The sequence below is a fragment of the Fundulus heteroclitus genome, chromosome 1 (assembly GCF_011125445.2).
Source record: "Fundulus heteroclitus isolate FHET01 chromosome 1, MU-UCD_Fhet_4.1, whole genome shotgun sequence".
Lineage (NCBI taxonomy): Eukaryota > Metazoa > Chordata > Actinopteri > Cyprinodontiformes > Fundulidae > Fundulus > Fundulus heteroclitus.
Window position 1 is genome coordinate 9,554,815 of NC_046361.1, and position 17,753 is coordinate 9,572,567.

Consider the following 17,753-nt stretch of genomic DNA (forward strand, 5'->3'; position numbering starts at 1 on the left):
ATGAAGCCCTCTAAAATTTCCTGATAGACGGCTGCGTTGACTGGACTTAAGAAAACACAGTGGATCAACACCAGTAGATGACATGGTACTCCAAATCATCACTGATTGTGGGAAACTTCACACTGGACTTATACAAGGTCGGGTTGCAAAGGCAACAGGTCCAAGAGGGAACCCCAGATATCTCTCTCTGGGGACATCCTCCAGCTCATTCAGGGGAACCTTGAGGAGGTCCCAGGCCAGACGGGATATCTAGTCCTGCTTGTGAGTTCTAGGGCTTCCCTTCCAGCGGGCCGTCCTAGCAAAACCCCCAAAGGGAGGCACCCAGCGGGTAACCTGATCAGATGACCTTACCACTTCAACAGACTCCTTTCAATGCAGAGAAGCAGCGGCTCTACCTTGAGCCCCCCCAGGATAACAGAACCCATCACCCTAACCCTAAGGCTGAGTCAGGTGAGGGTTGGAACGTAGACAGGCTAGTAAATCGAGAGCTTGGCTTTTTGGCCGAGGTCTTTTGTCACCAGAACAAACTGGAGCAACACCCGCATTAATGCAGACAAAGCTCCAGTCTCTTTGTCCATCTCTCGCTCTATCCTACTATCACTTGTGAAAAAGGCACCAAGATACTCAAATTCCTCCACTTGAGGCAGAGACTGACCCCCAACCCAAAGGGGGCAATCCACCTTTTTCTGGTTGAGGACCGTGGCCTCAGACTTAGAGGAGCTGACTCTCATCCCAGCCTCTTTACACTCTGCAGCGAACCGCTCCAGTGCACGCTGGAAATCATGGTCCGAAGAAGCAAACAGGACCATCATCCACACAAAGCACAGATAAGATGCTGAAAATTGAAACAGACACTCTCCTCTCCATCTCTCCGCCTTGAGATCCTCTGCATGACCACCACAAACAGGATCGGTGACGAGGGGCAGCCCTGGCAGAGTCCAACACACACTGGGAAGACGCTCAACTTTGCACCGAGAAGGCAGACTCAGCTCTTGCTTTGGGCACAAAAGGATTGTACGCCTCTTAAAAGCTGCCCAGAGCCCCCCTACTCCTGCAGCTCCCCCGTCAATACCCTGGGGGATACAGTCATAAACTTACTCCAGATCCACAAAAGCCACATAGACCAGAGAAGCATACTCCCCTCACGCCCTCAGAGAGTAAAGACCTGGTCCACTGTTCCAAGGCCAGGATGGAAGCAGCGTTGCTCCTCCTGGATCTGAGCTTCAACAATCAGTCAGAGCCTCCTCTCCAACACCCAGAGTGATCTTTCCCAGGGAGGCTGAGAGGTGTGATCCCTCAATAAATGAACACATTTTCCAGTCCCCTTTCTTAAAAATCAGGACCACCACCTCAGTCTGCTACTCCAGCAGTGTTGTCTCAGTCCTCCATGTGACATTGGAGAGGTGCGTCGACCATGACTGACCAACAATGTCCAGAGCCTTCAGAAACTCAGGCTGAATGTCCTTCTCACATGTCACCCTGCTGCCTGGAAGCTTTTCAACTACCTCAGCCACTGCTGGGTGGAAGGACACTTCAGAGACTAAACTTAACAGAGAACGCCTCGATAAATCCACCGATCTGATACAGCGCGTCTGGTTGTAGAAAGCTGAAGTGTCTGTTTTTTAACCCTTCGGGCATGGTTCATGGTTTGACAATAATAAAATCATATTTCAATTTGACGCACTCAGTTCATAGTGGTCCTTACTATTAATATTGTCGCTCTTCAGTTTTTCTAGACTTCCTCAAAGAAAACCTTCTCATTTCTCCTCACCCCGTGGGAGAAATGAGCCTGTGGAACCATCCCTTTATATACAAATTTTTGAGACACTGAATTTTGGGTTTTCATTATCAGCAACGGTCATAATCATTATAATTACAAGAAATACGAGTTTGACCTTCTTAAATAAATGATACATTTTTTTTTACATTTTTCAGATGTACCTGTATTTTAAACACTACTGCCTCATGGAAACAGTTCTTTGTTTTGGGTCATATATATATATATATATATATATATATATATATATATATATATATATATATATATATATATATATATATATATATATATATATATATATATATATGACAAAAGTGTAAGAGTAACACTAAGAACATCCTCCAAGAGTGTTGATTCTATATTTTTCCATGAGATTGTCTAATTTCAATATACATCCGTGTAACTTGTGTCTGCATGCACAATTTTAGTAGCTGCCATTCTCCAAGCAGGTTGAAAACACATGCTGCTCACCTCATTGTATTTTGCACAATTTTTGAAGATAAGGCGCATGTCATCCACAAACTCCTGTATGGACTTGTAATATTGGGAGCTTCGCAGCTGCAGCTTCTTCTTCACCTTCTTTAGGTCCATGGGCTGCTTAATAATCTTGTAGTAGTTGGGCACCTAGGTTCAAAGACAGTGGGAATATTACAATTTGAAATATTTCAAACAAAAACAAAAAAAGAGGCCATATACATAGCTAGGATTATAAAACTGAGGAGCAGGCTTTGAGAAGCTTGGGAAATGGTGGAAATGTTAGTTTCCTGTGACTGGCACCACCTCAGTCACTGAAAATATGTGCATGGTGTGTGGCAGGGGCAGTCAGAGACAATCCAACTGGCTAGATGCATTACTGACATGCAGAGTGTGAATGCATGGCACTCTAAACTTGATACCAAACCAAGTATTGCATCCAAGCAGTCCCAAGCAATTTCAAAGCCAAATTTGCAGAAATTGGTATTGAATGACAACTACAATTTAAAATACTCTGCAGCTCTTGTTCTGTGTGAGTCTTCTGAGAATAAGCCACTCGCCGAACAGGTCTCCAGTCACTAGTATTAATCATCGTCACCATACACAATTTATGGCATGATTTAAAACAGTCAGGCATCGCATAAACATCATTTAGGGATGTCCTGCCTTCCAGTTGCATGTCCAAGAGGCTTGAAGCCATTATGATCAATTCAAAGTCCTCAATACTCAAAACTGAAAATGTTCAGTTTCTCTCTGTAGTGTGTTATTTCTCATTGGAGTCTCCTCTGGCCTGGAGAAGAATTAAGCAGGTATCAATTAAACTCCTTATAAACTCCATGGATCTTAAAAAAAATGTGAAGACAACATGGAAACAGTTTCTAAAAAAAATATATTTGGTGACAATGCATGAAAACTTTCAAGGACATCCTTTCGATCTTGCAAGACAGACAGTTCAGAGTAGACTATGTGTTGAAAATCTGCAGACAAAGGTTTGCTTTATCTGAACATCTTCACATGAATGGTAGTTTCCTTACATTTGATGACTTGTCTCAGGAAGCATATTTAACACAATCACTCGAGACTGCAAAAATAATAGTGGTCGTTTAAACTGAACTGTATGTGTTTGCAGTTAATGTGGCTTGTTTACCTGAAGCTCTGCTGTAGAGGAAAAGCGAGGAAGTATGTGGATAAGAGAGATATAACCAGAGGATTAGCCTAACTTTTATTTTATCTCCAACATCTTAGCTTTGTTTATATCTTTACATTTCCGTAACATTATTTTCTAAATACAGTATAGATATAGAAGATTGTGATTTGCTTATTAGCAAGAGTATGAAAACGGGAATATTTTAAATAGTTATATTTATCATAGCCTCCTGAATAATAATAATGCAATAAAAACTTTGAATTTATGCCAATTGACATATTTATGTTTTTGCTAAAATGGAAACAGCTCGTCATCAAAACATTATCTAAAACATAGAAGTCATAAAAATGATCCTGGCCACTGATAATCAGTATTTAATCACTGAGAAACATCACAGGAAGCAGTGAAACAAGTGTACATGTTGGGACTGTGGGTGATCTGTGTGTTTTAATTAACAGTGTTTAAATAGGAGAGCCAATGTCTAACTAAAAACTCTGGACCCATGGCCTGGTTTTCTGTAAACGGCTTGAATCTAAACTGAAAAAACCTCATATGGACACAATGATAAATCTGGAAATATGTCCTCCTCCTCCTGCCATGCTGATTTTATGCGTCGGTCCTTTTATTGGTGCTGCAGAACAAAACCACTACACCAGAATCAGAAAATACCATTGCATTGATTGAACCAGTGCTTTGCTTCCTTATTACTGTTGCCTCTCAGTATTCACCCCGTTAAGAGCTGCAAAGCCTCAGGCGAGGTTTTATTCCTGGACACATCTGGCATCTGTTTCTCACCACAGGGAGACATTAGCATGTGACATGAGCATGTCTCACGCTCCAGCCTTATTAAAGCACTAACTCATTAACGATCAATTAAAGTGGTGACTGCTAGGATTAGTAAAACATTTTTACGTAGCTCACTTCATGCAACGGGGTTGAATGGTGTGTGTGAAATGTGGAAACACTTACGGTGCTTGCGACAGGTTCCCTAAAGCCCATGCTGAGCTCGTGACAGAAAATATACAGAAGGATGCGTTCACATCTCTGCAGACGGAAAAAGATGGAGTTACGCGTCTAGTTCGCATTATAAAGAAGTTCTCTATGGAGGTCGTGACAGTACTGACCCGCTGGTCTTCAGGACTCAGGTTCAGGTCTCCTTTGACCCTCTTGCTTTCATCACAGTACTCGATCTCAGGGCTGGCTATGCTCCGGCAGAATGTGCAAAGGAAGTCGCCCCTAAGATACAAAAATCACACAAAGCAGAACCTTTAGATTCATCTAGGGTCCATAAATATGGGCACAAAGTTGAGTATCTACATACGCAAGTATTCTTTTTTTTTTTTTTAAAGTTATTTAAATAACCTTAACAAGCCTGGCCAACATACCAACCCACAAAGTGCACTTACTGTGGGAAGATTTTTATGGTGGGTACATGGCATTTCATGTGGAATACTTTAGGACAGCGATCACAGCATAGAAGGTCGCCACCATTGATGCAAACAGCACACCAGTCCTCGTTAGGGTCGTCGTCTTTCAGGCCAGCACCCTGCGCTGCATCGTTTGTGACAACCCTCTTGTCTACGTTTCCATTGGTGAGTGAAGCGCCTGTCTGATTAGGGGGGGATGACAAGGTCGAGGGGGTCGTAGTGTTAGTCGAAGAAGGTGTGCCGTTCAGTCCAGAACAAGATGTCTCAGATGTTAGTTCTGTTTTGATGCGTTCTCCGACACCCCTGAGAGGATCTGGGCCTACGGATGTAACTCCCAGTGGGCTGTTCTCTGGACTGCTCATCTAGAGCAAAAAAAACAAAGATGCACTTTTTCTAAATAGATTTTTGTGATGCTAAACCAAAACATGTCACTTCAAAACACACGACTCTCCAACACAACATATATGACTTAAAACTGAAATATATCCAAAGAATTTAGAGACATTTACTGCATTAGTAACCGTGTTTGAACCTATGCTTCAGTCAGAGCTAACGTGAAAATAGTGTCCGTACCATACAGGCGCTCCTCCCGGCATCTTTGCCTCGTTCAGACTTCACAGAGGAAGAAGGACAATTGTAGTCGTCGTCAGTACCGGGTTCCTTCTTTACCTTCACCTGCTCTCCAGTGGCTCCACCGCCAGTCCCCGCTCTGCCAGCAGAGCTACAGCTTAAACAAAAACAACCGATCCATCAAAATAACGCAACTGATAAACACCAGCTACGTGAAAATATCATCAAACCTAACCCTACTCTACCCTTAATGCTGAGATATTTTCACTTCACTAAGGCCCGTGCTAGACTACTTCAGATATGTTTTAAACAGATGTTTTGATTCTCCCCTGGAACTGTTGCCCCCGCTGGCCGATTCTGGATAAGCAGAAGACAACGGCTGGGTGGATGGATTGTTTCCCTCTAGTCAGAAACTCTAATATATTCAGCGCCAGCAGGTGGCTGTAACACCAACTACATTAACATGTAAACAAGGAAGAGCCTGTGCCAGATTGAAGTCATAGGTTCTTTTGACACTTTTTATTGCATCCTCTCACTCTTTAATTTAATCAGGTTTTGATTAGAAGCTCAATGAAAACAAATCGAAACAGGAAATAACCCATTAAGCTTCCTCTGCTGCAGCTGTAGTTTCTACAGGGGCTCCGAAACAGCAGGAAAACAGGTGACATGCGATGATAGAGGTGAATATGTAATAACAACATAACCAACTATAAACAAGCATTTAAAAAAGCCTTTAATGGGCGCGCTTGTGGCGCAGCAGGTAGCGCGGCCCATATACGGAGGCCTTGGTCCTCGACGCGGTTGACCTGGGTTTGAATCTGACCCGCGGTTCTTTGCCGCATGTCTCTCCCCCTCTTCCACCCCCCCTTCCTGTCAGCCTACTTTCAGAAAAAGCGAGCCACTAGAGCCGCAAAAAAATCCCAAAAAGCCTTTAATTTTCTGCTTTGAGTTTACAGTAAACATAAACTCAAAATAATGAGCAGTCATTCCAAAAACTGGAAAAAGAAATTATGTTTTCATTTCAGCAGCAAGGTTTAATTAACAAAGAATTGCTTCTGGCTGAGGTCTATCATTTTGGTATTGAAACAACATGGTGTTATTTTTTTTTTTGAACGACTTCACCAACTAACCATTTTTTTTTACCTTGTATTTTTTTTATATGGGCTTGAATGGCAGGTATCACCAAATATATTAAAGGAATAAACAGTCTAAATGCATGGTACTTAAATAATTACATAACATTTATTGCAGTCCAGGCAGTTCTATGCAACGTCTCTGTGCATGAAAGCATACCTGGTGATAGTGGTAGTAATATCCCAGTTTCTACCACTAAAAGCCAAGGTTGGCCTCTATGTCATAGATTTTAATTGTGCTGCATAATATATGAAATCCCCAACGTGGCTGAAATACTAATTTGTGCAATTGACAGTTTTGACACTGCATACCAAAAACGTATTAAGACAGCTGGATAACAGTGATGGCCCTTGATGTCAACATCAGATCTGAGATTTGGTGTCTGAGCTGCTAACGCTCATGAGGAAAGGGGGAGACATCAGGGAGAAAAATTAAAAAAAGAGGAAAATGTAGCGTAATATTCAAAATATTAGGATTTGTGATCTGATGAAGAAAAAACCCTTTAGGCAGCAGGTTTCAAACTCAGATTTCTGGATGAAAAATGGCTGATGTAATATTCTAATCTTAGATGCTGTGGTGGAAAATGACCAACAGAAATAAAGACATCAGTTTGTCTATAATTATTTATTTTTCACCTAGTGGATGGATTGTGGAAATAAACTACATTTTAAATAATATTGTAATTAAATTTCACTGTATATTGCATGTTTTCTAAATATTGTCCTAAAAGGTAGATGATTAAACTTCCTTTCATAATAATGCAAAATAAATAATGTATCTTTTGTGTGGCTTAGGCTCTCTTAAGAAATGAATAACGGTAATTACGTCAAAAGGCCCACAGTTTGTTTGAATTTTTAGGGCCACAAACACAATTTGGCAGGATATCAAGAAACTTTTCTCCTTGCACAAACAAAACTTCAGATGTGAAAAATAATTAACACCAAGTCTGAGCAAAATGTTTCATCTTTACTTTAAAAGCTCTTCGGCTTTTCCTGGATCCATGCTGACGTTCATCATTCTGCTAAAATGCTCTCCCCAATCTGACTAAGTGCACATGAGCGTACCTCACCCAGCTTGTTACCTCCATCAGGAGTAGAACCATCAATAAAGGGAAGTGCGGCAGCTCTACAAGCAGCCGTGCTGAAAAGGCGTTGGTCATAACCCAAACACTGCCACGCTTGATGGATGGGGAGATTTTCTAGCTGAGGTGTTGTTCCCTTTTCAGCATGTCATAGTGTTTTCTTTGGGGTTTTTGTTTTTTGCTTCAACAGTCCATTTAGTTCTCTAATTCTGGCAGTTTCCTCTTGCAACAAGAAACATTGCTTTGCACTTTAGTTTCCTCTGTAGCGGTGAGGTCTTTTCGTCTCCATGCAAGTTGCTTCATTGCTTGTCATTCATGAGCCCAATTCCCTTTCAGACTGTAAAATGATTTTTCATGCATCTCTAATAGAATGTGTGCTAGAGCTTCTTTATTTTCTTCACATAATCATATCAACAATCATCTCCTCCCTTAGCTCAAACAACAGATTTATCCTCCTAACCACACTTTTCATAGAATGGACAGAATATTAAAGTTGGATTCAGGTTTCAGATTAAAACATTTACTAAATTTCTCAGACCAAACTTAAACCACAGCTCAAGTTTATTTCCCCATCTATTGATATCAAATACTGTAATGAAGCTAATAAGCCCATCTACATGAGACTCATATCAAAGATGAAGTTAACAGGTACTTTTGTTATATTTGAAGACTGAATAGTTGAGGTTTTCTCCATGTTTTTTTGAGATTTCGTTTTGTTGATCACAAAGCCTCTCGTTGTCTCACCTGCCTCTGCTTCCTGTACTTGAAGTGCTGGAAGGTCGTGCTGGAGTGTGAGCATTGGACAGACCTGCAGAGAAGAATACAGACTGTGATAAAGCTGCAGAATTTACCTTTTCTGCTTAAATAGTTGAGAAAAGCTGATGAAGGTCGACGCTCTGAAGATGCGAGTACCTGACGATCCAGGAGAAAGGGTCGACAGTCCGGGTGAGGGGTTCATGTCTGTGCAGCTGAGCTGATGTTGGCTGGCTGAGATGTACCGAGAAAGGAGGTGCCCAAGATTGCTGGAACCTGCATCTTCCAACTGGCAATAAAAGTCACAGAGGTTAGGGATGGATCAAGAGTCATAGGGATTTCTCAGTTTTAGGGTGAATAATATGGTAATATGTGGGTATTAGTAAGTGTTTGTGGATGCAAAGAGTCTTGTTAATGCATCAATTATGGTGGAGACTCAAAGTAACAAGGTGAACGAGAGCGTGCAGCTTGTCACACCCATGACGAGCTGACTTGTTTGCAGCATTAAAATGAAAGAAATATAGAAAATAAAATTTGGATAATGATCTAATGTGCTCTAAGTAGATGATTTTTCCTAATAATGAAAAAGGGCTAAAATTAACTAAAAAGTCCAATCTAAGAGTTTTAAATAAGAATCATGTTGTGGCAAACAGTGAGGCCTTCAAGCTGCAGAGTAAACACTAAAAAATACTTTCCAATGATTATTCCTGGACTCTGCAGTCTAAATACCATGCAGATTAAAGAATAAAGCTGTTAAATAGCTATCCATTGCTGCACAGGTGGTTTACTAAATCTAACTCTTAAGGGAGTTTGAAGAGAAGCCTAAAATATTCCATTTGCACACCTGGATGGGCGGGATCTCAGGTAGGCAGGGCAGGTTCTCAGGATTAGTGACAGAGGGGATGAGCTCGATGGGACCAATTATGGGGCTGGCAGGACCACGGTGAGCATGGGCCCCAGCCATGCTGGCACTGGTTGGACTCGTGGGACTGGCGTTATGCAGGGACGCCACCGGAAAGGGGCCAGCGTGTCCAGGATTGGAATGCTGCACAGAGATAGAGAGAGAAAATGGAGGGCAAGGACAAAACAAAAAGAGTAGAAAGGAAGGAGTAAAGACAAAAAAATGAAAAACAAATGGGAAGAGAAGAAGGGTGGGGGCATTACAAAGAAGGTCACTCTACAACCTTAAAAAAAAACAACTGAAAAAATGTGTCTTAGAAACAACAGGATTTTTCTATCATGCAGGTGATTGACCACGCATGCTGCACAGAGACACATAAATGACAAAGAAGGAAAAGGTGCCAAACCCCTGATTGGAGTAAGAAACGAAACCTTTGGTGGCTCATCTCAGATTCTAAAGACATCTGGACACAGAAAAAAAGGGGCTGGATATAGTGGAGCTTTCTCTTACCTAGTCCCATATGCACACAACAAAAAGCACATTTCCAGGTCTGCACAGCGGTCAACAGCTTAGCAAACAGTTTAAAAAGCATTGGTACATCGGTGAGCATTGCTATGCAGACCTAACAGACACGGCCATTATTTCTAGCAAAATGTTATTCTGAGGAAGGCCAGCATGTACCCTACATAGATTACAATTCTGCCTACATACGCAATCTAAAAATGCAAATAGGAATTTGCATTTATTCTTACATTTTTAGTATTTACTTAAGACTTTGCATTTTACATTATCATCAGCCTGTAGTCCTTTTTCGTTATAGTTTACGCAAATTCCTGAAGTTATCCATTAAACTTTATGATTGAAGCAGAAATCCTTTTGAGTTACACTGGTCCCCACTGTCGTCGGCTTGTCTCCGAGTATTTTCTGTATAAGTATGTCCGTTGAGACCAGGCAGCCACAAGTTTAACATTACAGAGAAAAGACGAGGAGACATCAAGTCAAAAACACCTGTTAGCCTGGACACAGCTTTGGTAAATTTTTAACCTGAACAACATATTTTCAAATTAAATTTGATTTCAACATATAATGACGAAAAGCAAATAACCGAGAGTAATCTTAACACGTTATGTTTGCTGATTGTGAATTCAAGTAAATAAATAGTTACATCTAAATTTCCTCTGTTCTTTTTAATTGTTGCTCGTTGTGCACAACATTTCTGTGACGTAGCTGACCGCAGGCTCACTGAGATCAGCCCGGTAACTAATATCCAATGTTTTATTTTAGTCGCCCCAAAAAGGAATAACTGCTGCCTTTCTTTCTTACCGGCCCCATTACTGCCACAGATAGAATGATTTTATTAGGGGTCAGAGATTAAAATCAACCTAACTTCATTTTAACATTTACTGCATAGTCTGCTGCTGATCAGTAAGATACATTAATCAATGAAGTTGTACATTGATAGTTAGAAACTTGGAAAAACAATCTTAGATAAAGACTTCTGTTTTGTAACTTTTTACTTTTCATGCAAAAAAAAAAAAAACATTAAAGATGTTGGATGTTTAATTTCATCCCTTCTTTAGCTGAACTTGAATTATTATTTTAGTTTTTTTAATGCTAAGTTAAATAATCAGCCAAGCCTTGCTGAAGAATCTATGCAGCGATAAAACACTCTAACGTCTAAAAGACCCACATGGCAAGTAGAAAACACAAAAATAACCACATTTTTGTGTCCCTACATATTCCAAAATTACATTTATTTAAACTGAAGTCATACACAGCAAAGAATAAAAAACTTAAACAAACGGAAAATACTGCATACTGAACTCTTTGCTGCTTTAAGCCAGCCTCCTCGGTCATATATATTTAAAGTAACTGCGAACGTGTCAGGACTGAAAATCTAACAGCTTTCATATGTGTGTACTGACCTGTCTCTGTAACTGAGGCTGCATCATTGGCCCATACTGCTGTCCGTTATGTCTGGGCTGAGCCGTGGGCATTCGGCCCTGTGGTGGACCAGCCAGGCGCATATGATGGGAGGAGGCATACATAGAGGGATTGGGCCCACCGTTGATTGTCCCCGCTCTTTGTAGCTGCTGCATACTGATGAGCCTCGGAGGCTAGTCAAAACACAAACATATATATATATAAATATAGCTGCCATATGGCCAATTATGTTATGTGCAAATATGAAACGATTAGTAAATTAATTAATCATCGATCTGTGGAAAATATCCCAAAGACAAAAAAATATCAACGGATCACTTTAGGTTGGATCAACGCATAAGAACTCAACTCATTGCAGCTTTTTAAGCTTGATCTGATCTTGTTGGAAAAAAAAGAGACTAAATGGCTTAAGACATAATTTTGTTGGAAAACAAAAGAGTCTGATCACCAAATGTTTTTGTAACGTCCCGACATGGCCATACATTTATTGAAGTGTTGTATTTAGAGTCTGGCATAATAATCTGTAGGTTTCACAGATAAAATTAAAGTTTAAAACCTTAGCAGCAAAGATGTTAAGATTAACTGATTCCCTTCAGTACACGGCCAAGGTGCGAGCAGGAAGGTCCTCGGCTCAAATCCCAGCCTGCCTGTGCATGTGTGGGTTCTCTCAGGATACTTCGGCTCCGGACAGGGTGCAGCCTGCTAGCGACCTTCTGAAACAGCAATGCTAATGTGTTTTGGGTTGTGTTTTAAGGTTATGACAGACATTATTTCCATGAGAATTTTTAAACACTGGGGAAACTTTATTGTTTGTGTTTTCAGGTCAGCTCATTACACGAAATATGACTAAAAAGTCCCGTTTAAGCAGCTTTTAATATCTGCTAGCATTACCTGCTATTAGCTTGCTACTAAGACGTTAAACATAACCACGGTTTGTTGAAAAATAAATCTTATTTTCATTTCGCTCTGCTATTGTCTAATAGAGCCACAAGTGTTCACACAGCAATAATAAAGAACATTAAGTTGATTAGTTGTATTTTGTGTAACTTAAGAGAAAACTATCAGGCTAATTGCCTTGCTGTTAGGTACGTGACTCGGATGTGATCCCGATATAACATCCAAAGAGAACTTTGGTTCTCCAACTTAAGGATCCTCACTAAACCCTAACATCACAATCATTTTTATGGTGAAGGTTTCAGACGTTTTTAATTTGTCCTTTTGCTGTTTGTGTATACATAGTACTTTAGCTTCTTTCATCTTAATTTTGCTTAGTAGTTTTAGTTCACTTTCACCAAACTACTAAAGAAGAGTTGTGGAGTGACAGATTGTTAATAAATTTTTTAAAGGTTTTTTTTATTTAATATTGGACAAACATTCATTTTTATTAATACATTTTTGTTTTTGAAGAGATGTTGCTGCTCATTTATTCTATAAGTGTGCAGAGTTTGATGTAGAAGAATGCTAATGCATGAATCACTTTTTGTCACCTGTTGTCCTAATATCAAGCCAATTGGGCCGGCATTCACCGGACAATACCTAACAGACCGAGGGGTATTTGACTGATCATTAAATAAATTAAAAGTAAATTAAATGTAATTGCACAACAGATAGATGCATCGACATTCATGCCCTTGCACTGATTAAAGTCGGTCAACAATGAGATCCTCTTTGCTTTTACTTAGAAATATCTCCAACCCAAACAATTCATTCTGAGGTTTTTCGTCTTGCAGACATGTACTCTTTATTAGAAAAAGTTTCAAAACATCTGATTTCAGGAGTTACTTCTCTTTGACATACTGTTTTAGAACTCTGACGACATCAACAACCTTGAGTTAAAGATATCGAAGGCCTGAGAAATGCAAGGACCACCTAACTATAAATGACCTGAACTAACTCCATTTCTTGTAACCACAACGTGCTGTGTACGCGCAGGTCCACCTTTTACCCAACTTTGCCTTTCTTTAAAACTTTAAAATTATCTAGCCCTACAGTGTTACCCAGTGTTCCAGAGCCTAGGGACAAACTTTAAGCACAGCTAAGGTGTCCCTTTCATTATGATACTAACACTAGGTTGAAGCAGGATTGAATGTTTAAGAAATCATAATGAAACTAGAAAAAGCTGTTCCTGCGTAACAGCGAGTGAGAATGCTAATCTGCAGAATGATTTGAACAGAAGATGCAGAAGTTCCCTGCAGAAGAGAAAAAAATAGCTTAAAACATTGAAATCAAAGAAGAACCAATTTGAACATGAAAGGACAAAAGCTGAAGGATTGTCTCTGTTATGTAAGAGCTAAACCAGTTAAACAGTAGTAATAGTAGTAGTAGAGGTAGTGGTAGTACTATCAGTAGTAGTAGTATTAGTGGTAGTAGTAGTATCAGTAGTAGTAGTATCTGTAGTACTAGTAGCATCACTAGTAGTAGTAGTAGTAGTATCAGTAGTAGTACTACTAGTATCAGTAGTAGTAGTAGTAGTAGTGGTAGTAACAGTAGCAGTAGTAGTATTAGTAGTAGTAGTGGTAGTAACAGTAGTAGTAGTAGTATTAGTAACAGTAGTAGTAGTATTAGTAACAGTAGTAGTAGTAGAATTAGTAATAGTAATAGTAGTAGTATTATCAGTAGTAGTATTATCAATACTACTACTAGTAGTAGTAGTAGTAGTAGTAGTAGTAGTATCAGTAGTATCAATAATAGTAGTAGCAGTAGTATCAGTAGTAGTATCAGTATCAGTAGTATCAGTAGTAGTAGTAGTAGTTACAACAGTAGTAGTAGTAGTTGTAGTATCAGTATCAGTAGTAGTAGTAGTAGTAGTAGTAGTAGTAGTAGTAGTAGTAGTAGTAGTATCAGTAGTAGTATTAGAAGTACTAGTTGTAGTAGTAGCAGTACCAGTAGTAATAGTATCAGTAGTAATATTAGTAGTACTAGTAGTAGTAGTAGTTGCAGTAACTGTAGTAGTAGTAGTAGTAGTAGTACTAGTAGTAGTAGTAGCAGTATCAGTAGTAGTAGTATCTGTAGTAGCAGTAGTTGTAGTATCAGTAGTATTAGTAGTACTAGTAGTAGTAGTATCAGTAGTAGCAGTAGTATTAGTAGTATCAGTAGTACTAGTAGTAGCAGGATCAGAATCAGTAGTAGTAGTAGTAGCAGTATCAGTAGTAGTAATAGTATCAGTAGTAGTACTAGTAGTAGTAGTAGCAGCAGCAGTATCATTAGTAGTAGTATCAGTAGTAGTAGTAGTAGTAGTATCAGTAGTAGTAGTATCAGTAGTACTAGTAGTAGCAGTAGTAGTACTAGTAGTAGTAGTAGCAGCAGCAGTATCATTAGTAGTAGTATCAGTAGTAGTAGTAGTAGTAGTATCAGTAGTAGTAGTATCAGTAGTAGTAGTATCAGTAGTACTAGTAGTAGCAGTAGTAGTAGTAGTATCAGTAGTACTAGTAGTAGTAGTAGTAGTAGTAGAATTATCAGTAGTAGTAGTGGTAGTAGTAGTAGCAGTATCAGTAGTAGTAGTATCAGTATCAGTAGTAGTAGTATAAGTAGTACCATCTGAAGAATTCGAACAATTAGAAAAATTTGAAAAATTAGAAACATTTGACGAATTTGAAGAATGTGAATAATGCGAAGAATTTGAAGGAATATGAAGAATTTGAAGTAATTTGCATTCATTTAAATGGGAGCAAAAACACACAAAAAGTACAAATATTTTAAAAAGTATAAAAGTTAGCTTAACCATGAGATATAGCAGTAATGTCGCAAACGAGCCGAACGTTTTGATATGAAAATCGTTGAAATCGGTTGAAGTATGCAGGAGTAGTTAGACGCTGAAAAACATACTGAAGAATAATAAAGAAAAACAGGAAAACAATCAGTGAGAATTAGGGCTGTGCATAAAAATCGATATAAAGATTAATATCGATATTTTTAAAAACGATTTAATATCGATATTCTGGCTTTCAATATCGATATACCTCCCAACCTCTAGGGGGCGTTATTACAGCGCAACCATTACAGTTCACAGCGAAGGAGAGCAAGTGAGACGAATTTGTGGAACGGCCGACAGGATTTTAGAAGCTCCTTTGTCCCTAAAATCAGATGTTTGGGCACATTTTTGGTTTCTGTGACACGTTAAATGCATTGAAGCAAATGCACTTTATTTTCCTGTTAATATGTCTGTGATCAATAAATAGAACATAAACATAATATTTGGCTGATTTTGGTGATTGAATCACTGAACATTAATTCAAAGTAATAAATATCGATATTGGAATCAAAGCAAGCTGAGCTATGTATCGAGAATCGTATCGTATCGTGAGCTGTGTATCGAGAATCGTATCGAATCGGCTCATCCTAGATGATACCCAGCCCTAGTGAGAATGCTGTATAAGCATTCTCACTGATTAGAGAAAACTCTTTGATCAGGGTCAGGGTTTTTGTTCATTTGAACTGGTAGACAGGAGTCATTTGTGAAAGGCTGTTATTTTATTAAGATGATTAATTTGTAGTTACAACTTTATATAATTTCTTTGCTTGATTGAGTTGTGTTTAATCAAACCAATTTTGTTTGCCTTAAAATCAGTGAGTTTTTGTGCATCCTAATATAGGCTGTTTTGTATTATGTTGTATTGCTTTTTTCCATTTTGCCTCCTATCATCTACCAACCACAGATGCACAACCGTACTAATCAGATCTTAAAGTGTAGAGATGTGAATTTCTAGAATTTGTTGACTGAGATGAAACAAGAGATTCAGGCCACAAATTCACCAAAGGAGATCAGCAGTCAGTTACCCAACACCACTGTACACAATCTTATACCTTGAACTGTAGGAGACTTTATCTGTATTTATCTATTTATCTGTAGGTAACTTTTAGTGCATAAAAGTTTCATGGCAAGTGAGAAAGACAGCCTGGCATTGGAAGGTCTCAAAGGAGACTGAGCCTGAGGCAGGCTGGCAGGAAGGTTTGACTTTGAGCAGGGCGAACACTAAAGAACCAGATAGGCTATAAAACACACACAGACACATCCAAAAGCTAAGATCCTTGGGGGCTTGGAGGGTATTATGCCTAAACAGGTACACAGTATTAGCAAGAAAAAAAGAAAAAAAGAAAAAAAGAGAAAGAGGAGTGGGTAGTTACATTTTGGAAAAAATGTTTTCATTGGGTTTTATTTTGAAAAGCACAAGAATTTAGCCAGGATTCTATGCATAAGTAATGTTCTCCAGATCCCTCGTGGTTTTATATCTAAAAAAAAAAATAAACAATAGTCTGAGACTCTGCTCACCTCAAGGGTTGCTTCAGTTTTCAGTCTTACTTTTAAGATGTTTTGACTGAATGCTGGAAAGCTGGTTTCAGAGTCTCAGGGTGTTTTTAGTCCGTTTAAATATACACTACAATCTTGAGCCATACGCCATCTGTAGCCAGGCTTGCATTGCATTGTGGGATGCGGTAGAGTAAATAGATCAATAAAACAATGATGATGTTGTGACTTTTTCTTATAAATACCTTCTAAGATATTTCTGCATGAAAATGTACATAAAAAACCCCACCAATAGGATGAAACCCTCCATTTTTACCCCTACTCGCTCAGAAGACAACACTGCCTGTGTTTACATGTGGTTCTCCTGCCGCGGACTTATCCGATCAATAGACAGACTGATCGTTCTTTCATGGTTTGTTGTGACAGGTTTTGATCCGCTTGGAGTTCTCACTGTGAAAAGGAACCACCTGAAAAAGTTACAACTATAATCTCATCAACTGATTCGGACCAAAGTAAACAAACTATAGGTGTGAAAACACCCCAGTTTGGTCCAAAACCACACTTTCACAACGCATCTAGCAGGTCACTATTTTTGGTAACAAAACCTTATTGGTTTTGCTTTATTCTTGTTGATCTGTCTGCAGGCCAGTGATTATCAACACTTTTACCAACATTCACTATAGAGAGAAAGCTGAAAAGGTTTCTTATGGATCATATTCAATTTCTGTTTAGACATGATCTCTGTATTGATAAATGATCAGAAATCCCAGTCCCCTAAAAACTGGGGACGAACTGCTGAAACACTATGTAAAATAAACACAAAACTCAAATTTGTAAAACAAAAAACAACAACAACAAAAAAAACACACTTTCTAGTTAACAATGCAACCATAACTAGGAAGTAGTGTTCACCATACCTGCTGCTGCATAGACGGGCCACCCGACCTGGCATGCTGCTGGGACATTTGAGAGGCAATCCGCATTTGCTGCTGAATCTGCTGCTGCTGCTGCTGTTGTTGTTGTTGCTGCTGCTGTTGCTGCTGATGCTGATGATGATGCTTTTGCTGTGCATAAGCAGCCTGTTGCATGTGTTGCAGCCTGAGCTGAGCAAGGTTGATCTGTCCTGGATGTTTGCCGGGGTGACCCTGGCCGGGTGAAATGGGCGGTCCGCCTAACATCACACCGGGAGGTTGTGCCGGTGGAGGGGGTTTCTCAATGACCAAATTACCTACAGTTACAATAAAATGAGTGTCAATGATCATCATTTAAAAATAGGACACACAAAGACATATGAAAT

At 39.4% G+C, this 17,753-nt stretch overlaps 1 protein-coding gene across 7 annotated transcripts in view; it reads right to left on the reverse strand.

Moving 5' to 3' along the window:
• trim33 (tripartite motif containing 33) overlaps window positions 1-17,753 on the reverse strand; it is a 39,849-nt gene that overhangs the window by 7,125 nt on the left and 14,971 nt on the right. For 3 of the 7 annotated variants that reach the window (XM_036129590.1, XM_012861948.3, XM_012861944.3), the window contains exons 9-19: window positions 17,374-17,684; window positions 11,193-11,384; window positions 9,674-9,730; window positions 9,211-9,411; window positions 8,526-8,655; window positions 8,358-8,421; window positions 5,402-5,555; window positions 4,808-5,190; window positions 4,526-4,637; window positions 4,371-4,445; window positions 2,252-2,404 (exon numbers count right to left, since the gene is read on the reverse strand). In XM_036129590.1, the coding sequence (XP_035985483.1) occupies window positions 2,252-2,404; window positions 4,371-4,445; window positions 4,526-4,637; window positions 4,808-5,190; window positions 5,402-5,555; window positions 8,358-8,421; window positions 8,526-8,655; window positions 9,211-9,411; window positions 9,674-9,730; window positions 11,193-11,384; window positions 17,374-17,684 (1,832 nt within the window). The remainder of the gene's footprint in view (window positions 1-2,251; window positions 2,405-4,370; window positions 4,446-4,525; window positions 4,638-4,807; window positions 5,191-5,401; window positions 5,556-8,357; window positions 8,422-8,525; window positions 8,656-9,210; window positions 9,412-9,673; window positions 9,731-11,192; window positions 11,385-17,373; window positions 17,685-17,753) is intronic. The other 4 variants (XM_012861953.3, XM_012861950.3, XM_012861949.3 and 1 more) reach the window with 2 other exon arrangements.